Source organism: Leptonychotes weddellii, chromosome 3 (assembly GCF_054177405.1).
Source record: "Leptonychotes weddellii isolate Sample4059 chromosome 3, ASM5417740v2, whole genome shotgun sequence".
Classification (NCBI taxonomy): domain Eukaryota; kingdom Metazoa; phylum Chordata; class Mammalia; order Carnivora; family Phocidae; genus Leptonychotes; species Leptonychotes weddellii.
In genome coordinates this window covers 113,610,263-113,632,650 of record NC_138371.1, presented here as the reverse complement: position 1 = coordinate 113,632,650, position 22,388 = coordinate 113,610,263, and the positions used below count along the sequence as shown (strand labels likewise).

Here is a 22,388-nt window from a genome sequence, read left to right as displayed (position 1 = left end):
GATCCCAGTGAGGGATTTGAAAAAGACATTTGGGTTCTTCAATCAGCATGGCGCTTTTCCTTGGTCAGTATGTGTTGGGTCTCCACTGACTGTTTTGTGGTACTTGATCCATCAGCAAGAGTATAGTCATAGATCTCATAGAGGTTATAATACAATTAGAACTCTGGCTTCCTGGGACACCTGGGTGGCTCAGTCGTTAAGTGTCTGCCTTCGGCTCAGGTCATGATCCCAGAGTCCTGGGATCGAGCCCTGCATGGGGCTCCCTGCTCAGTGGGAAGCCTGCTTCTCCCTCTCCCACTCCCCCTGCTTGTGTTCCCTCTCTCGCTGTGTCTCACTCTGTCAAATAAATAAATAAAATCTTAAAAAAAAAAAAAAAAAAAAGAACTCTGGCTTCCTGAAGTCCTAACAACATCTTGATAAAATATGGGCCAAAAAACAAAATGGAAAATAATAAATAAAATCTTATTAGTAGGTCCTATTAATACCACCATTTTTAATCTAATGAGATGGCAGAGACAATGAGAACTTAAGTAACTTGCTCAGGTCACACAACAGTAAGCAGAAAAAGCATAACCTGAATTTAAGCAGCAGCCTGCTTTTGCTACACTCAGTACAAGCACTAAATAAATAGTAATTATTGTGATAGAGAAGAGGAATCTTGTGTCTAAAAAACTAGGAATACAAAAAACTAGAAGGCCTCTCTCAGATGGATCTGGAATCAAGTGTGTCTTTTTTAGTCTAATTTGGCAGGATAAGTAAATTAGTCCCAGTTATAGGAAGAACAGATTAGAAACATTGTCAAAAATGAATTCAATAAAAACTATTTTAGCTCAGCTCAGGAAAATTTTCAGTTTTTTCTTTGTGTTTTTTTTTTTTTTTAAAGATTTTATTTATTTATTTGACAGAGAGAGACACAGCGAGAGAGGGAACACAAGCAGGGGGAGTGGGAGAGGGAGAAGCAGGCTCCCCGCGGAGCAGGGAGCCCAATGCGGGGGCTCGATCCCAGGACCCTGTGATCATGACCTGAGCCGAAGGCAGACGCTTAACGACTGAGCCACCCAGGCGCCCCCTTCTTTGTGTTTTTAATGTTCTCCTGAAGGTTAATTACACAAGCTTCTCTTTTGAGATACAGAACACATCTACTACTTGAAAACTAAATGGCAAAGGTGACTTTGAGTCTATGCATAGTTTTGACCTTTGGCTCACTTCATTTATATTTGGGATCAAAAACTGATGTTACATTATTTATGCCTATTGTTGCAACTGGATATTAAGTCAGTATTTTAAATGTTTTAAAATATGGATGTTTCTTTATAAATGTTGCGCTTTCCTCTAAAAAATTAAATGTAATAGTCTTCAATTTCCAAATCAGTTAATTAGTAAGATTCTTCTTTGCAAATGAGGAAATTAGAGAATGGCATGCTATACTTTTAAATAATATATAAAAATTAGAATCTTGTATATTTTAGAAATGTCATAGAATTTTTTAAAGAAAAGGATTATTTGTATTCCCCTTTTTTATTTCTTTTCTTCTGAAAAGAGTAAAATGAGTCAAATAATTTGCTGTTTATCTGTTCTTAGACTTGGACAGTCAACAATAGCACACCACTTCAATTTTGGGTATATTTGCATAACTGTAAATATTTTAGCAACTTTTTTCTTAGCTCTCTTAATATGAGATTTTGGCCCACATTAGGAAGAGAATTTCCTTACTGGTTTCTTGCACTTCTATGTCATGACTCAGTTGTATATAGGAAAAAATATTCAATTATTATTACATCAGTGAAGTCTAATACTCTAGGGCTAATATTTACACATGGCAACCTTTGAGAATGACTATAGGGATAGCATTTTAAAATTTCTTTGTCCAGGAGAAAAACAAATAAAGAGGCATTATTTGAATAACGTATGAACTATGAAAAGTAAGTAATGGATAAAAAGACCTAGGGGAAAAAAAATATTTGGAAAATCAGAAATTATTTCCAAAAGAGCTATCAAGTCTGAAGAAAAATTTTTATTCAGGTATTTCATAGTTATAAAAACATTAAATTAAACTTTGAAATAACCTAGTTGTATTGTAGAGACTAAGATATAAAAGAAAAAATCCAATTTAAGAAAAATATTCCAATTTTTTTGCTCCAAATAGGAACAAAACCTTATTAAATATTTCTCTAGCCTTGTCATTTTTTTCCAAAGAAGAAAACAGTTCTCTTTCTTGTGGCCACTGGGGCTTCCCATTTGTAATGGTTCTAATAAAATACTTCAAATGGTTTTCATTAGTTAAAATTCCTGTCACTTGATCCTCAGAACATCCAGAGCAGAGCAAATAATATCATTATTTTCTCTGTTTTCATAGGTTCATTATTCTTTTATCCATTCATTTATTTGTCATGTACTAACATAATAATAGCTATCATTAATTCATCATTTACTGTGTACCAGGCATATATAAACTCCCTACAGTCCAGCATTATTATTTCTAGTTTTACAGAGAGGCAACTGAAGTACAGAGAAGTGAAGTAATTTGTTCATAGTCACACAGCTAGTGAATGGCAGAGCCTAGCTTTGAACCCTGCACTCGAGCTCCAGAGCTGGCATTTTTAATCACTCTTTTGCTCTTTTGGTATGGTAGCTATAAAAAGCAATTAAAACTTGTGGTCTTATGGAAGAGACAGGCAGAGTAAAACATGGCAACAATTAACTTGTTCGTTCAAACAAAGATTTACTGAGTGTTCATTCTTTTTCAGACACTGTGCTAGGTGCGTGGTGGTAAACTAGATATACCTTGTCATTACTCTCATAGAGCTTACAGTTTAACTTTGAAGCTGCCCATTAAACAAACAATTATACTGTGAAACAAATGTTTTGATAGAGGAAGTACAGAAATCCACAGAAACCTCTCCCAGGAGTGATGCAAGGTTTCCCAGAGGCGGTGGTGATTAAGCTGAGATCTAACAAATGAATTGACTTGTCTGCCTTAGTGGTGAGTCTGTCTAACCTAAATACTAGGCTCTTTCCACTAAATAACAGAAATAAAATTCGGAACAAGAAAGCTATAATATCAGATACAATATTATTTTAAAAGTACAAGAGTGTACATAGGTCTACTAATAAATTTGAAAGACTTTGCAATAGATAATGTTATATTAAAATATATATTGTCAAAATTCATTCAGGAGTCACATACCAGAATAGACCAAAACCAATGGGATAAATTAAACAAGTTCTCAAAAGGCCTGTGAGTCCTTTGAAATTTTCAAAGAATGGATAATTCTCATGCAATATAAATTTTCTGAACCTCATTCATAAAGATGTATAGCTTCCATGTTTATTTTATGAAACTAACATCTTGATACAAAAGCTTGACAGAGGACAAAAATGAATATGAATGTAAAAATGCTAAAGAAAACAGCAGCTAACCAAACTGAGTAAGATTAAAAGGAATTGCTTATCACAACCAAACACAGTTGATGTCATGCATGTAAGGATGGTTTAATAATTGTAAATATCGGGGCCCTTGGGTGGCTTAGTCAGTTAAGCGTCTGCCTTTGGCTTGGGTCATGATCCCAGGGTCCTAGGATCGAGTCCCACATCAGGCTCCCTGCTCAGGGAGGAGCCTGCTTTTCCTTCTCCCTCTGCCTGCCACTCCCCTCTGCTTGTGCTCTCTCTCTGTCAAATAAATAAATAAAATCTTTTAAAAAAATTGTAAATATCTTAGTGTAGTTGATTGATATGTCCAGTTATCTAAAGGGAATTTGATGAATTCCAAGATTCATTATGATAAATAGTCTTTAAAGACTTGAAAGTTACTTTGATGATATAATATAGGAATGCATGGTTGGCTTAATACAAGATTAATATGATTTATAACTTAAGAGATTAAAGAAGAAAAATGTGATTATCTTAATAGATGGAGGAAATTCATTCAGTAAAATTCAATATCTTTTCATTTAAAATTTTTTTATCAAAAGAAAGGAACTGCCTGATTAACACAAAAACAAAAACCATACAGTCAGCATCACACTTAAATGGAGAAGTGTTGGAAGCATTCTCCTTAAAATCAGAAATAAGATCAGTATATCTTTTACCTCCTCTAATCAGCACTGATTAGAGGTCCTAGCCTAGTAATAATGAAAATAAAAGAAAGAAAAGTACAAGGAATAGAAAGGAAACAAAAGTATTATTAGTCCCATATATAAGAGTACAGACAACACCCGCAAGTATATAACATTAATTAAAAACCTTACATATATTTATGGACACAACATCAATTAAGAAAAATCAATTGAATTTTTATGTACCAATTACAGAACATACAAAATGTAAATTTTACGAAAAGGTATTACTTATAACAGTGCCAAAAATATCAAGTGCCTTAGCATGCATTCAAAAAGTGCTATAAGTGGCCCTGCCTTTGCCATGGGAGCTCTAGAAAGCTGCTGGGTTGTTATGGTCAATTCCTTCCTACAGTTTCAGCCTCATTTCCTAATCTCTGCAGGTATCCATCATCCACAGGGCTAAGAGAAGCCCAGGCCTGTTAACCAGATGAGCGAGAGCTTATGATGGTATTTAGACAGAAGAGGGCGTGGGGATGGGGCTGGGCAAGGATACAAAGAGAAATCCAGGGGAGTTGAGAAATCTCTGAGGAGAATCAGGAGAGCTAAGTGCTCTCATTTGCCACGTGAGCCTCATCAAGAACTCATTCTCTTTAGCAATTGTTTTATAAAATGAGAACAGCAAGACTCACCTCACAGAATGGCTGGGAAGAAGAAAGCGAAGTAGTATATGTGAAAGTATCACACACGGGATCTTATATTTAATATTCTGTCAGCGAATGTCATTTTTTTCCTGAAGAAGATACAGTCCCTAATTTCCTGAAGGAGAAGACTGTCCCCACCTGCTGAGTTGTAAGAACAGCAACACCAGCAGTACTTACAGGGGCTTTCACGCAGTACACTGCAGCCTATTGAAATAGGTGCCAGCACCATCCTCATTTTACAAATGAGCCCACAGGGAGTTGTTCCTCTAGGCATCGTCAAATTGTCTACACTAGTGGCAGAGATAGACATTAGCAGTAATCAGAAGAGCGTAGCGCTCCTTGGTCAACCCAATGCCGACGCACTGCATTGTCAGCCCCCCTGGCTGCCAGTTCATTGCAGTCTTATTTGTTGTCTAAAGCTGCTTTTTTTGAAATTTAATAAGTCATATGTTTAAAAGTCAGTGTATACTTGAAGTAAGACATGGCCCCATTAGCTTCCTCGTGGCCTTTTCTCGAGGGCAGAAGTGTGTACACACTTCTATTTCCTCAAACCCTTCTAGGACATATTTTTTAGTTAGTAAGCTTCTAGTGTAAACAAATCGGGATTGTTTTTAAAAGGTAAATATATAAAACATGTAACAGTGCCTGTCAAACATATGTTATCTACCATTATCATCATCGTATCACTATTATTCTCATCATCATAGTCAATTCTTTTCACCACAGGAGAGTTGCGGCATCAAGAGTAAGAAAAATGTAATTTCCAAGCTTCACATTTAATGATTCCACTCAGACTTGGCAGATTCCTATGGACTTACATTCCATTGGTCAAATATGCCAGGCACAAAGAAGTGTTCAATAAATGTCAAAGTATTGTTTTATAGGTGAACAAATTAAGATTTGAGGAAATTAAATCCAAGGTTATATAGTTAGTATTTGGCAGTGCTACATTCATATACAATTCAATAAAGTTTGTTTGTTCCAGATCTTTTATTCACCCTGCCCACAAACAACCTGATGATCAATGAGAAAATTTTAGTTAAATGAAAAATTCACATTTCTAACCTTCCCTACTTCTGTAGAGCTTGATACTTGTTCCAGAAGAAATAGACCAGGATAGAACTTTGCACTAGAGGCTGCTAGGTAACTTGTATAAGTAACTTGGACGTAGAGAGATGTGAAAGACTTCCAAGCAGTGGGAAGAATTAATCAAGACAAACTTAATTACTCCAATTCAATGAGGATTTATCCAACATTCTAGAAAAGGACTTTTACTATATCTACAAAGTTTAGGATTCTCTTTATGATAATATGTTTTTAGTAATTTTAATTCTATAGCTAACCCTCAGAAATACAAATTTATAATTTTTTCCCTACTTAACAAAATATATAAACTGAGATCTTAAAGCCTATAATAATGTGGCTCTGTATGAGCCACATCTTATTATTTCCATTTTAAAGACACCTTTGGTTTTGAATTTTAGAAAGTTTTATGAGATGCCAATGTAGTACTATATTTTACCTTGGTAGATTAAAAGTAATTTTAATTTATAAATTTACATTCATTCACAAAAAGTTCTTAGGCTTAACTAGGCTGATCTCACTGAGCCTAATCATAAATGTCTTTGGAAAAATTATTAATATAGGGGAATATTCCACAGTTTATGTTAATTTTCAAAACATGTATTTTTATTGACTAATTGAGATGAATTACTGCCTAAGAATAATTCTTTGTATGTGAAAATAACCTGCTTAAAATTTCTTTCTACAGAATTCTATAAATCTGAAGACTAAGCTTTAAAAAAAAAATCGTCAGAGGAAAGGAATTTGTAGAAATAAAACTGGAAACATCCAGAATCTTGATGGTGTGCCAAACCAGATGTCAACTGGAGCTCGACCAAAACCTAAAGTAAGTAGCTTTATTACAGAATATTCTGGGTGGAGTGTCATGTCCCATTCACGCAATAAAGTCAACACCACATTTGCACATTCTCTATTACTTTTTTGTTTTAAACTTAGCACTAAGGTTGACCTGTTTTTCATTTTAACATGATTTGTAATAAATATATATTATATAATTAATATTTATAAAATTGGGGAAAAAAATGCAGGCAGTGATTTTGCTAAGGCAAAATGGTTAGTTCATTGTCAAACGTAGAACCATAGCAGAGGATTATTTGCACTTCAATTAATTCCTTCATTATTAGTGAAAATTCTTGCTGCAATTGAAAATCTCCTTGAACTATTATTATAAAAGTCTTCCCTTTTGGGATGGTCCATATCCCACCATGGTTCCAGAAATGAAGTATTACATTGGGGGACACATCTGTGAAACATCAGCTACAAACATTAACTGCACTTTAAATAATTGCCTTTGTGCTACAAAGTTAAATAATACCCAGCGATTTGTTGTTGTTGTATTTTTTGGTATATTTTTAATGAGGAAAAATTGACCAGCCTTTCTTATAGATATTTTACAATTTTTGTATCTTTTTCCCAGATCTCTGTAATTTTTTCCACTTTTTAAATTGAATCTAAAAGTACATCTTCATAAATTCTGACCAGTGTTGGATATAGAAGGATGTCAGTAATAACTTGCAAGATTTTGTACAGTTGCATATGGTTCTTGATTTTACGATGCCTTGGCTGCTTTACAATGTTAAAAAAACAATAATAATTGTGCCAATGAATATGAAGGGCAAACATTATGTGTCTTCCTGACAAAAAACAACAGAAACTTCCTAAATTACCTCAAGGGATAATTTAAGAGATTTCTTATATAGGGATGGTCAGGGTTAAGGGAAGCCAACTCTAAGATGGTTGCCCAGCAAGATTTTTGTCCTTCAAGGGGGAATGCAGCCACAACCAAACTACAGTATGACAGAAAAAAGGCGCAGGGAGTAAAAACCCATCTCTCTCCCTCCCAACTTCTAACCTCCTCTGGGACCTCCCATTGGTTGACCTCATCAGGAAATCCAGAGGGAGGTATATTCAATTTAGCAATTGTGCCCCACAAGGCAAGATGGTAAAAAGCAGAGAATAGTTTTAGAGGGTCAAATAAAAAGTATTTAGCATACATTAAAATAAAAATAGCATGGCAGCTACCATTATTAAATATGCAGTATGTTCTAGGCATGGTGCTAAGCTCTTCAAACACATTACCTATTTAATTCATACAAGGACTCTACAACATAGACATTAGTACCTCCTTTTTTTAAAGATTATTTATTTTAGAAAGAGAGAGAGAGCGCGCGTGCGCGCACACACACGGACACACACACACACTGAGAGGTGGGGAGTATGGAAGGGGAGAGGGAGAGAGAAACCCAAGCAGACTCCATGCTGAGCATGAAGCCTGATGCATGGCTCTATCTCATGACCCCAAGATCAGACCTGAGCCAAAACCAAGAGTTGGACGCTCAAACCAATACACCACCCATGCACTCCTTCATTTTTAAGAAAAGAAACCTGACCTTCACAACAACATCATAAAGTTAGTGGGATAGGTATTAATGTTTTCCTGATTTTACAGATGAGAAAACCAAGGCCTATTAAAGGTAAGTCACTTGCCCAAAGTGGCAAAATTAGTACTTGAGTGTGAGCCTTCATACTTTTTCTCACTTTGCCATATCAACATACATGGTTTTGGGGAAGTTTTATAATGCCTTTAAGAGAAAAGATGAATATTACTAAGTGAAAGAAGCCAATCTGAAAAGGCTAGATACTGTATGATTCCGAAAACTATATGACCTTCTGGAAAAGACAGAACTATGGAGACAGTAAAAAGATCAGGGGTTGCAGGGGTTAGTGGGGAGGGAAGGATGAATAGGTGGAGCACAGAGGATTTTTAGGTCAGTGAAACTATTATGTATGATACTACAGTGGTAGATACCTGTCATTAGATATTTGTCAGAATCCACAAAATTTACACTACGAGTGAAACTTAAAGTAAGCTAGGGACTTTGGGTGATAACAATGTGTCAGTGTTGGTTCAACTGGAACAAATGTAACACTCTGGTCAGAGATGTTGGCAGTGGGGGAGGCTGTGCATGTGTGGGGGGCAGGGATATATGGAAATCTCTGTACCCTCCGGTCAGTTTTCCTGTGAGCCTAAAACTGCTCTAAAAAGTAAGGTTTATTTTCTAACTAAAAAGGAAAAGAAAAATAGAGTACATCTTAATTATATTTACTGTGATCCAGATTTTGTTTCCTTTTTGGTGAAGAATGACTTTTATATAAGGCTTTCTCCTCAGAACCTTCCTCAGCCCAAGAAGGAAACATTCATTACAAATCGATTGATTTTTTTAAGATTAACAATGAAAGTTAAAAAGGGGAAAGCCATTATTTTTAGTGTGATGCTATATTCCATTGCCTACTGCCTTTTAAGGGAATGTAATTTATTAAAGAGGCACTTGGGACCTTTTTTAGCTGATTTTCTAAGTTTCTTCATCCTCGTTACTTTGTTTTTACAATAAGCTCTTAATTATCAGGTAATTTATTTCCAAATTAGCTCATTCAGGATAGGGTAACTTTATGAATTATTAGGTAAGAAGTTAAGGAGTATTTTATTTTTTGGCCCATTCAGAACAAGATTATAATCTGAGTCCTCAGTCAATTCTCACTGACACAGAGTGTGGAGAGGAGGACTATATAGCCTCAGATGTTAATACAGAGATCTTTATATCCTCTGAAAATCTTTCTCTGTTATCTGTTTTCACTACCAATATGTCTATGAGCATTCCTTCTAAGATGTTTACTTATAAACGGAGCATGCAAGCAGGGGTCAGCTCGGCAGAACTGCTTTTGCTGTTACATCTGAATCTTTAGGTGATGGACAGTGTATTCTAGAAACTTCCCTTGCTGTTTCCTATTCTAGGGAATACTTTCTAAAACACAGCTTACTTCTGTTTCCTCTGAATCTGTCATGAAGTCAGAGGCTTCATAAGATAGAAAGTTCACCAATGCCTAATTTCTTCAAAGAGAGGAGACAAATCCTTCCACACAGGTTTGTGGCAGCCTAATGTACATTTATTCATCTGACTTATTATCATTTTCTTATTTTCTTAGGCTAGCCTGCCAAACCCAATTTCAGCCATAGCATACTGGATGTATAAAGTTCACTGTCCTGTGGAACATGTCTGAGGTACTGGTGCTGAGGTTTGATTGTGATCTTGGCTGCCAAATACTGAGGGCAAGACCTCTCCCAATGATGGCAGGTTTCCCCCAGGGCTAGTGCTATTCAAAGGGTAGAGGATGAAGGTGTTTAACCCTTGATTGCTTGTCAGAACTCCTATATACTTTTAGAGGTGGACCAAAGTTGGGAATATGGGCTTACACCTTGGTAGGACAATTCATGTCTGTTCCTCACAGGTATTACTTGCCTAGGGGTAAAGTGAAGTATAAAAGCTGCTGATGGTAGCTGCAGTGTGAGACACAAGAACGGTTCAGGACTTAAACTGGGCATAGACATTCTTCCAAAGAGCCAAATAGCTCAGTCCGAAGCCAGATCAGAGCTGCACATACAGATGCTATGCCCTGCACAAGGCCCACCTTTTCTAATTAGCAGAAAGATATCTTCTGACACTAAACTATGAGTCCTTGAGACAGTGAATGCCAACCAAAGAGCATGTTTTTGTCCTAATTTTTATTTAAAAAGTCCCTTGGGCTAGCACAGGGTACTGCTTGGCTAAGGGGATGGTCCAGGCTGGGTTGACAGAAACAATAAAAGTCCAGGGGCCAAGCCATAAATTCAGACAGCCAGGTTGCCAAGGCTAAGGGTATTTAAGAGAAAGCCAAGGCCAAACAGTTACCAGTTGAAAATCTGGGCCTGTTCTGGCTCTGTTCTCAACTTCAGAGAGCAAATTAGGCACATTTCTGAAGCCAGTGACTCATGAACAGATTTTGATTTATGTTTACTTCCCAGACATGTGAGTGGGTGGAAGGGGCAGGACATTGATGTGGGAGATACATTCTGGACAGGGAAGAAATCAGTGGGAGGTGGACTGGCCAGCTCCATAGGATCTGTTCTTTGTAACCTATATCTGCATCCCATTTTCCTCCTGAACCCAGACCCTTATGCCTGCCTGGCTGTCTTGGCATCTCTAATGCACCCCAAACTTAGTGTACTAGCCATTTTCTCCTGTGTTAGTGAAAGGCAGTTTCAGTCAGCTCATCATTCAGGCCAGGAACCTACACGTCACGCCAGAAACCTACACGTCACCCTAGTTTCGTTCTTCTCTCTTAAACTCACAGTCACTGTCACCTAGTGACATTTGAGTCTACATGTCTAATGATGTGTTAATTCATCCCCTTTGGGTCCCCAATGCCACTGCTCTGAGTCAGGTATTTCTCACCTGAAATGCAGCCTATTAGCTGGTCTTTGGTGTTAAATACACCTCATCCATTATCCAAGATGCAAACAGAGTGATCTTTTATGAAATTAAATCTCATTATGTCTCTGTTCTATGGAAAATCCTTCAATGTCTTCACATTTTCTTTGGTAGAAAATCAAATTTCTGGGCATGTTGGACAAAGCTGCTCACAGTTTATCCATGCCAACTTTTGCAGTCTCTCGTCTCTTGTCTCCTCCGCCTCTCGCCTAGTGTTCTATCCATGTCAAACTGCTTTGGGATCCATCTCACACTCCTTGTGTTTGCATCAATTGTTCCTTTAACCTGGAATTCCCTGTCATCTTCACACTGATTCTCTTGACTAGGTTCTCAAGACTCAGTCTACAGGAAGGGCCCTGTTTTTCTAGCATTTATCACATTATTATCTGTATATGTTTTTGTCTTCCCTTTCCTTGGACTTGAAGCAATTTGAAGTCCAGATTGTCACTTATCTCAGTAACATAAGTTCTTAGCATAGTAACTGAACATAGTGGGCACTCATAAAATGTTTCAGACTGTAGTGTGTTCTAGCTATTCTTGCTTGTAGAGTCTCCTTTCTGCTCAGGGTTAGTGGCAGGAATTGCTACTCAGACACATTCAGGCTAATGTTGTGGCAGGGTTTTAATAATGAAAAGGAAGGGGGCCCCTGGGTGGCTCAGTCATTAAGCATCTGCCTTCGGCTCAGGTCATGGTCCCAGGGTTCTGGGATCGAGCCCCACATTGAGCCCCACATCGGGCTCCCTGCTCAGTGGGAAGCCAGCTTCTCCCTCTCCCATTCCCCTGCTTGTGTTGCCTCTCTCACTGTCTCTCTCTCTCTCTGCCAAATAAATAAATAAAATCTTAAAAAAAAAATAAAAAAAATTATAATAATGAAAAGGAAGATGGATACACATTCACACCATAAAAAGTTAATGGGTTCTAGGATGACAAGAATTGAAGTGTTGTAAGGGGCAAAGACTTTCTATCTAGGAGAAATTCCTAGAATCTTAACCACCTGGGTCAGAGTTCTGGTTACCTCTCTTTTCTTTTCTTTTTTTCTGAGAGCACCAGAATTTGGGCAGCATGTTGCTCTTGCCATTGTTACCTTCTTTGCTTTCAACTATTATTTCTTTTATTCCTTGACTAATGAGAAATGAGTAGAAGTACGACTCTTCCCTCCACAGTTTTTCTAAGGGTTTTTACTGGAAATTACAAGAAAGAGATCATGAGCAAAGGGGCTCCAAATAATATCCTCCTATCAGTACTTTTTTATTTTTCCCAAGTGAGTGTTGGAGGGAGAGAAGACACAGATAAGTGGTGGGTCTCAAGTAATGTTTATCTACTCTTTGAAGGCCGCCTTATGTTCAGTGAGTTTCCTGGGAGCTAAGGAAGAGTTAAAAAATAACTGGGGGCTAGGAGTTGGGATGGAACAGGGCTAGAGATTGGGCACATGATCCTGCATCTTGGCTGGAAGAAACGTAGCTATGGAAATGGGGGAGAGGAGAAGCCTTGAGTGGTGATGCTGAGGGTAGGTATCCTGCCTCTTGTTACTTCTCCCTTGCTGTTATTTCCAGCATAACTACCACATGGATTCCTGCTTGGGATCCACAGTGGAGAAGTTTAGAGGATTTTTGTGTTGTCAAAGGAATAAGAAGAATTTGTGAAACATCTCATAGCAGCAACTGTCAGGGAAGCAGAGTTTCTTTGGCCACCAGGCTGACGTAGTAATTCCCAGGGATTATCTGTATGTAAACAGTGGTCCAGTGCATGTGAAATAGAGATGACACATTATTGTTTTTTTAAAAATTAATATCCTAGAGCATAAAACACTGTTCTTTATATTGTGTTCCATGATTAAGTCATGACTAACTATTCTAGAATGTTTAAGTCCTTCCTTTTGTCGCCTGCAGATTTAGAGAATATTTTCCAGAGCTAATACACACAGAACCATGACTGTAAAACGACATCTGTTTCAGGCACACAGCTGAGTTGTACGGTTGAAAATATGCAGTCACAAGCCACATGTGGCCACTGCATTCTTGAAGCCCTGACTAGATGTATCTGCCCATGAAATCACTGCAGCTACCAAACAAACATGTTTTTTCTCTGAATTATTAAGAAGTATTTTGAACATGGTGTATCTGAAAAAGTCAAAGCTTTCATTTTGGTTTGTTTTATAGCCTTTATTGATTACACACATTTCCTCTATGGCTTGAACGGATAATAGCATCAACTGTTATAATAAATTCTCTACTCCTCGGACCTGTGTAGCATGTATGCATGTGCCAAAATTATGTACCAGATGGTAACTGAAAATGATTTGATATCTATGGTGAGATAGTATTTAGAGGAATACATTTTCACGTAAAACAGGGTCGACATTTCACGGTGATTTTTAAAGCAAATTGAACAAGTCAGTCAGCAAATGTTTACTGAGTGCCTACTCTGTGTAGAGCTTTGTAAGGATTGCTGTTATTATGTTGAGTTGCCTGAATGTGGGGCTTAGGCGTGTTGCTGATACATCATCTCCTACAAGAAGTTCGGAGAAATAATGATTTCCTAAATTTTCAAGGTTTCTCCACTGTTGATTTTCTGTGTTATGAACTTGGAACCCAGGAATTAAGAACATTTTAGCCATCAAGGATCATGTTTTCTGTGGCTTTCTGAGTTAGGCATATGTGGTAATATTAAGGGACCTGTGGAAAACAGGATTACTGGGATGGCCCAACTCATAGGCAGGATCCGATTAGGTGCTATAAATGGATTTGATCCATAAACAACAGAGTAGGGTCCTAAAGACTTTAAATATCCAGTAAAGTCTTTATCAAGATGTACAGAGTGTGGAAGTGACTGAATTTCTGGTCATAATTGTCATTGTTCTGAAATACATTTTCTTTAGAAATTACACTAGAGTTCTTGGAGAGTGAGTGGCAGGGGTGAGTTATTGAACTGGGCCAATGACGCCTAATTTACATAGTCTATCTTCCCTGTCCTCCTCAAAGACGTATAACCAAAAATGAAATATTCTTTCCCACAGTTAAGACCATGGGACCATAAACTGGTGTCCCACCCCACCTCTTAACTCCATGAAGTAGAAATGAAGTTTCCACAAAGCTTCCTACTTTTACATCATTTTACTGGAGGAAATCCAAGAGGCAGTTCCACTACCAAGAGAGTGCAATGAATTTGCTACCCCAAAATAAAAGAGCTTGAAAGACTTGACATGACTTTTTTGAGCTGCTAAAATGTTAATATCTTGGCAATTTAAGAAGTAGCCACATGTAGGCAGCTTTCCAATCCTTTGTTTTGAAATTAGATTTCTGTCCTTACTGCTGAGGAAGACAAGCAGTGAGTGGGCTGCTAATCACCATGAGCAGAGAGGCAATTTGATTGAATAAATTCACACCAATGTGTAAATTACTGAAAGCCCTTTAACACTCTCAGGAATATTTGCATTTTTAAAAGATTCTCGCTTAACCCAAATAGATCTATGGGGGGGTTAGGTAATTCTGACAATGTAGCACAGTAAAATAAAAACAAATCAGGCCATGCACCAAGGAAACTGTTTCAGAGGCAGGGGGACAGAAGGCAGAAGACCAGCTCCCTAAATATTTTCTATTTTCCCACAAGCGCCTTTTCACTGCTTCTCTAAAAGGTTCAGGTATTTTTTAATGGGTCCCAGGTGGAACTTGAGGCCAGAGGAAGAAAGCATGGCCAGGAGGGGGCAGTAGGTGGAGAGGGCATGGAGACAGGGTAGGTGGTTCTTTATATATTCAGGTCATTGTAAGTCAAATTTGAATACATCAGGGATTAACAATGGTTTGTTGTAAATGTGTCTGTGCATGGACTGATTTGTCCGTAAAAATATCAGAAGTGTAAAAATAATGGCAAACCACGATGGAGAGAATAAGTTTTGCTGTTTATGTCAGGCACTTGGAAAATATTCAGCCCCATTGCTCCCTTGGGCTGGATTGATACTGCCTATGAACTTCCTTCAAGAAAAATACAACCGGTTTCACCATCCATTTTTATTAACTCCACACTCTCAGAGGAACCTTTATGCACTCCCTTGAGTAGCAAGACTAAATTTGTTTCACTCCATGTAACACTGTCTTACTGGATGTAATTTTCTGGGAAGTCAGTTCTGCTTTCCAAGACCAGCAGGAATATCTGTGAATATTCTGCCCTTGCTCTGCTTACTTTGTTTTGTCTCCAGACATTACTTCAGGGATAAGAAAAACATTTTTTTTTCTTTCTAATGGAATAACTTCAGGGCCAGCATACTTGTTATGAGTGGCAGTGTGTACTTATACCTATTTCTACCTCTATTCTACTAAGATAGAGGTAATCAGAAAGAATTCTTAGCTCAAGGAGATGTTAGTGCCTGTGAAGAAAGAAAACAGATCAGGAGATTGGACTGGATTGTGGGTGGGGTGGGGGTGTTCAGATAAAGACCTAGGATGCAAAGTTAAAAGCTCTAGGTCAGTGCTGCCTATAGAAGTATACTGTGAGCCACATGAGTAATTTTAAATTTTCTAGCAGCCATTTAAACAAAAAAAAGTAAAGGAACAGGTAAAAGTAATTAATTTTAATAATATTTTATTGAAACCAGTATATCTAAAACATTACCATTTTAAAATGTAATCAATACGCAAAAATTATCCAGAAGATATGACTTTCTTTTTGGGGTTCTAAGGTCTCAAAATCTACTGTGTATTTATGCTTTAAGCATCTCTCCATTCAGATTAGCCACGTTCCAGGTGCTCAGTCGCCACATGTGGTCAGAGCAGTACTGGGTGATAAGCCGGGAGGAGAGACATAATGATAATCAAAACCATTTATTTATTTATTTATAAGTAAATTATCGTAAATGAATAAATTATAGAACTAAGTCAGAGAAAGCAATAGGAAAACAATGAGTTAAGGGGCGCCTGGGTGGCTCAGTCGTTAAGCGTCTGCCTTCAGCTCAGGTCATGATCTCAGGGTCCTGTGATCGAGCCCCACATCAGGCTCCCTGCTCGGTGGGAAGCCTGCTTCTCCCTCTCTCACTCCCCCTGCTTGTGTTCCCTCTCTCGCTGTGCCTCTCTCTGTCAAATAAATAAATAAAATCTTTAAAAAAAAAAAAGAAAGAAAACAATGAGTTAAGAGATTTGCCTAACTTTGGACAGTTATTCCCAAGAAAGAGAGAGATTAAGGGAAGATTTATGGGACTAGGGTACAATTTACTGAGTTAGGCTTCAGGAAGTTGTAAGGGGATTAGTCGCTACTTTGAATTAAAGGATGAACTTGGAGTTCATTCACAGATGATCTTGGTTTTCTTAAGGTAAGTAAGGAAAACAACTCTGCCCCTAGAGCAAGAGTAGAAGAAAAGGTGAATTCCAAAGACGATGACTCTGAAAACTCCATGAATGTAGATATCTAAGGGGCAAAGAGACATCCTGAATCTAATATGCATAATTACAGCCCTGAGTTTAAGTGAGCCCCCAAATCTCCTTTCTGCAATAAACTAATTTTTATCCATATGAAGTGCTTTGTTAATCAGGAAACTCATATACATACATGGGTTATTGTTATTGGCTAAAGAAAGGGCTGTTCTGTGGAGATGAGCTACCAGGGAAAATTTTATCATCCCAGACATCATTAAATGTCAGAAACTTGCCCCCACCCCCAGGTGTGTAACAGAGAGTTAGTGGAGGTGAGGGAGGGCTGTCTTTCTGGTGGGGGCAATCTTAGATTTGTTTTATCAAAACATTTATTACCCATCTTTAGAGCCTTCAGACTATTACTCTCATTATATATTTAGTGTGAGGGCATGTACTGCTCAATAATTAGGTTTTTTTCTCCCTCAGTGTGGGCTTTTGGTGGCTTCATAAAAGTGATAAATGGCTCTTCTCGGACACACAAAATAGAGATTGGCAGGCAATTTAAAGTTAAGATTTCCCAGAAGAACCATCACTACCAGTAAGATCACACACTGACTCTCCTATACTCTGAGAAATATTAAAATAAGGCCAAGATCTTTATGGCCCCCACTTTCTACGACCCAAAAGGTTTTTCTACCCTTCATTTCTCCCGTGCCTGCAGTAGCTGCATTCTCCCAGTTATGTCCCCTTGGAGTAACCAGATATATACGGAATCAGTCATATGAAGGAGCTCTAGGTTTTGCTGAGACGCTTGTGTATTTGAGCAAAGTTACTTGGAAAATGGCTTCGGAAGACACAAAAACAGTTTTACATCAGGTGACAACCAGAAATCAGTGCAGTCAGAACCTTTTATAAAGAACCTGTTCTGCAATACTCCCTGTAATTGAAATAATGACACTTAAGAAAGGATAGGGTTTTCTCACACAGGATTCCATTTGAGCTTCACAATGACCTTGTCAGGGCATTTAAAAGAGCCCACTTTTTTGATACAGGATCTGAAGCCCAGACCATTTGAATGATTTGGCCAAGGTCACACAGCCCATATTTAACAGGATGAGCACTTTCGTGCTCACCTCTCTACCAGATTCCCTTCACTTTTACATCTTTGTAAGTTGTGATTTCCAGGCCATGCAACCTGGAAGCAAGAATTGTAACCACACATTCATTTTAAGGCTCTGCTTCCATTTATTAGAACTCCAACTCTACAGTTTCTGCCAACCAGTGCCAGGAGTTCAGGGTCTTTTTTCCTCTAGGAATCTCAGGGAGGAGGGGGAGGGTGGAACGTGGGGGAGGAGTTTGGGACTTGGATTTTTTGGTTACATGGTGGTGGGCACTGTTTTTATTATTTTGTGATCCAGTCTGGAATCCATGATGTAATTTATCACTGCCTCTATGATGAAGCACCTGAAACACTCCAGAGATACTGAGGCTGCCCAAGTGTTTTGCTCTGTCATTTGTCTGGTCTAGCTCCTGGCTATTTCTAGGTGCAGCCCAGAGCTTCAGCTGCAAGGTCACCCCTGAGTGGGGAAGTGCCCTTTGTCCCACTCCCGCCCCACCCCCAGCTTCCATTGTTACAAATGCTGTTCAACACTGCCCTCAACAGAGTCTTTATGGAAATTGCTCTTTTCACTGTCACTCTCTTTTTATTGTATTTCTCCCAGAGAGGTCCACAGAAACTGAGCCAGAGAAATGTCCAGGTAGCAAGCTCCATGCTGTTCCCCAGTTGTTGCATTCTCCAGCAGTGCCCCACTGAATTTAAACACAACTGGCCTGCCTTTGGATGAGTTATTTCCCTGAAAATCTTTAGATCTCTCCCGCCAACAGATTCTGCTGGTCTCCCCTGCCCTTCCTTCCCTCTGGCCAGACACGTCCATAGTTTAGGTTATCAAGCTGAGATCTCTACGTTCACAGCTGCTGAAACAATTTTCCCTAAAAACTCCATTTTCCCATTTAACCTTTTGTGAATGTGTATTGATTCAAAGCCAGATTTTTCTGCCTGCATGTCAAGGCCTTTTACCAACTGTTCATTTTATATTATTATTTTTCATGCCTGTCTGTCCATAGGATGTCAGAATTTGTTTGTAATGGGCATTTTCCATATACATCAATGGGTTAATTGAGTAAATGACAAGCTATGGTTGACCAATTAGGGACTGAGTTTTCTTTCTTGGGTATATTTCTAGATATTTTTATTAGTGCTTAAAATATTTATCAAACTACATAGCTATTATCATCAGTCTTTTCCATCTTCGCTTCCTCATGAATCCAGCTGAATAAAATTGTTGTCAGTGGATTAGTAGGATCTTCCTTATTAATGAGGGAAACCACATTAAATAGTGCAGCATTGTGCTGGTTATTAAACAAACCAGACCTCAAGTTAAACAACCTGCTCAGGAGTTTATAATCTGAGGGAGTTTATAGTAATTTAGATCTATTCTGTAAAAGGACATCCAGATACTTATATAATCACATAATGTCTTAGCACCAAAAAACAAAAAACAACAACAAGCATCTAAACTGTGTGAGCATTAGTGCAAGCAGTTTTATGTGGTCTCGAATTTAAGAATGAGTCATGAGAATTGCATATCCAGAGAGGATATGGCCAGGTTAAAAAATAAATCAGCACTCACTTCCTTTTTGGAGAGACTTCAAGAAGGAAATGAGATTTCCAACACTCTTTTGCTACGAGGAGGAAGAAGTTGAGGTTTGTGGAGACCAGTGAATCCCCTAACTCTCCTCCAGATTTGAGACCAATTGAGAAATACATACAGGTGTCAGAAAGAGATCAAAATAAAATCTTTACTGCTGATAAAGCTAGATTGTAGACAATGCCTTGGTCCCAAATGGCCTGCCTATTTCCCCTTACTTTTATCCTAAATAGAATTTACTAGTCCTAGGAAGATTAGCAGGATATTTCCAGACCTCTCTGTGGAAGGATTAGCAGACAGTTCTCAAAGGAAAGGTACAAGAAGATTGGACTGTGTTTGTCTAGTGACCCTTTCTCCTATTTTACCAATCACATTGGTAAAATTCCTAATCAGGAATTAGCAAACTTTCTGTAAAGGGCAGGATAGTAAATATTTTAGGCTTTGAGGCCATATGGTTTTTGTTTGAACTATTCAACTCTGCTGTTGTTGCATGAGAGCAACACTATGTAAACATATATAAGTAAATTAGAATGGCTGTTGTATTAGTTTTCTATGACTGCTCTAACAAAGTACCACAGAATGGGGGGCTTAAATAATGGAAATGTGTTGTTTCACAGTTCTGGAGGCTAGAAGTCTGAGCCCAAGGTGTGGGCAGGGTTGGTTCCTTCCACGGGCTGTGAGGGAGAACGTACTCTGTGCCTCGCTCCTGGTTTCTGGTGGTTTGCTTGCAATCCTAGCATTCCGTAGTTTGTAGAAGCATCACCCTGCCTTCATCTTCACCTGACATTCTCCCTGTTGTACGTAACTCTGTCCAAATTTCCCCTTTTTGTAAGTACACCAATAATCTTGGACCATCGGGCCCACTCTACTCCAATATAACCTGTATTAACCAGTTACATGTGCAATGACCCTTTTGCATATTAAGGTCACATTTTAGGAAGTTAAACATATGAATTTGGGGGAGATACAATTCAACTCATAAGGCAGACATGAAATATTAAATTTCATGTAAATGTCATGCATCATAAAATATTCTTGTCATTTTTTCCCAACTTTGTGAAACATGTAAATGTGTGTAGGCTGCACAAAAATAGGCCCTGGGCTGTAGATTACTGTAGATTACTGTAGATTACCAGCCTCTGAAGCAAGTCCCTTCTCCTCCAGAGGGGAAGACTAAGTCAGGGAGGGGAGGAAGGACCACAAGTATTCCTCCCTGCCTAACCTCTCCAGGGGCATGAGTGAGAGTATGAGGGTAGTTACATAGCCCAAAGGACCCTGGCTAGTCGAGGGGCAGATTATATTCCAGGCAGACAAGGGAGACATTAGGAAGGATGGTAGAATAGGAAAAACAAAGGGGAAAAAAACCCAGGAAGATAAAAGAAATTAGAAAACCTAGGGAAGGATTTGTAAGTACAACATACAGTCTTTATTTTATTTTATTTTTTTAAAAGATTTTATTTATTTATTTGACAGAGAGAGAGAGACAGTGAGAGAGGGAACACAAGCAGAGGGAGCGGGAGAGGGAGAAGCAGGCTTCGGAGGAGCAGGGAGCCCCATGCAGGGCGCCATCCCAGGACCCTGGCATCATGACCTGAGCCGAAGGCAGACGCTTAACGACTGAGCCACCCATGCGCCCTACAGTCTTTATTTTAGAGCATTTAAAAAACACAGTAGGTCCTATAAGGAATTGATCAACTTGTAAATCCACAAGTAGGAAACCTGGAGAGAAAGGTCATGCAAAAGTCTAGATTGAGGTTACAAGAACTTGACTAAAGCAATAGTTGCAGAATGATAACAAGTATTAAATAAAAACATCTTTTTTCTAGGGACTCTATCTCTTCTCTAAGACTCAGTGATGAAAGCTCTTTGTTATATGTTCTTACACCACTTATTACACCGCGTCTTGGGAGAAAGGCAAGACTTTGATTTTCATGATAAAACTTTACTCATCTAATGGGGGTTTTGTGCACATAGATATCTTTTTAGTCAGCAACCTGCTTTAGCTACTTAATTTCCTTAATTGATCTTAGTCTTTAGTTTCTAGTGGTTTTCTTTGTGACTTTTATTATGAGCTTTTATGAGTCAACAGATGATTATGGGGAGTGGTCTTAAGGGACATGCTACTCTCATCTGCTCTTCATCTACAATACTTTGTAAAATCTGCTCATATATCAGGCTACATGACCAAGAACAGATCATGTGTATTTCATTATTTTAATCTTCCAACTAGAACTGCCTTTGCAGATTTACAATTTAACAAGGGCCTCTGAGCTTTAATTAAGGGTCAGCTTTTTTTCTATAATAGCCATGAAAAGGATATTTCTGCATCTCTTATGAAGCTTCTTTTAAAGATTCTCAATTATATTATTTAGTGCTAGTGTATGAAGAGCTAGGTAATAAATTATTTCTAGACTTTAGTGCTAGATATAAAATAATCTCTCACTGATGAACCGTGTCCTTTAATTAAGATAATCATGCCCCAGAACTTCTCAATACCATTTTGCTTTGCCTTTTCAGAAGTTCAGAGACAAATTGTACTTGATTCCAGCAGAGAGACTCGACCTAGGATTTTCAGTTCAACTCTCTCCCAAACTTTATGATTTGGATCTTTTTATTTTTAACTTGCTTTAGTGGTTTTATTACATAGTGCATTTTATGGCAAAAAGACACAAACTTTTTGAATATAAGTAGGATAAAAATAATAAATGATTGGCTCTCATCACTTTGTCCAAGGGGATTTTGTGACCTTAATTACCTTCTCATGCTACCTCAGGTTATAGTGATTTTTTTCCTCCCACAGATTCTTTAATGACTTCTCTCCTGACATGCTATATTTATTAAAGAAACAAATACATCCTGGGCTCCAGAAATACATGGTTTTTTTTTCTAAGAGAGTATTATTTTAGATGGACGTTCAATGATTTCTCTTTAAAAAATTAAAATTAAATAAAAATCACTTTATTTGGTTGTGTTCATTAGGATTCTTTTGTTTGAAAATGGCAAAAGCTTAACTCTGACTCATTTAACTGCAAAAAGGTATCTATTGATTCAAATAATTTGGACAGCCAGAACTTATCTGTCTAGTTTTAGGTATGGCTAACTCCAGGAGCTCAAAAGAAGATTCTTTCACTCATCTCTCTGCTTTACTAAATTAGCTGTTGGTTCCATTACTGGGTAGGCTCTCCCCACA

At 38.1% G+C, this 22,388-nt stretch overlaps 1 protein-coding gene across 2 annotated transcripts in view; it reads left to right on the top strand.

The window, feature by feature from the left end:
* Positions 1-22,388, top strand: part of STARD13 (StAR related lipid transfer domain containing 13) — a 468,749-nt gene that overhangs the window by 99,690 nt on the left and 346,671 nt on the right. For both annotated transcript variants that reach the window (XM_081814819.1, XM_081814820.1), the window contains exon 3: positions 6,531-6,668. In XM_081814819.1, the coding sequence (XP_081670945.1) occupies positions 6,639-6,668 (30 nt within the window). In that variant the 5' untranslated portion in view covers positions 6,531-6,638. The remainder of the gene's footprint in view (positions 1-6,530; positions 6,669-22,388) is intronic.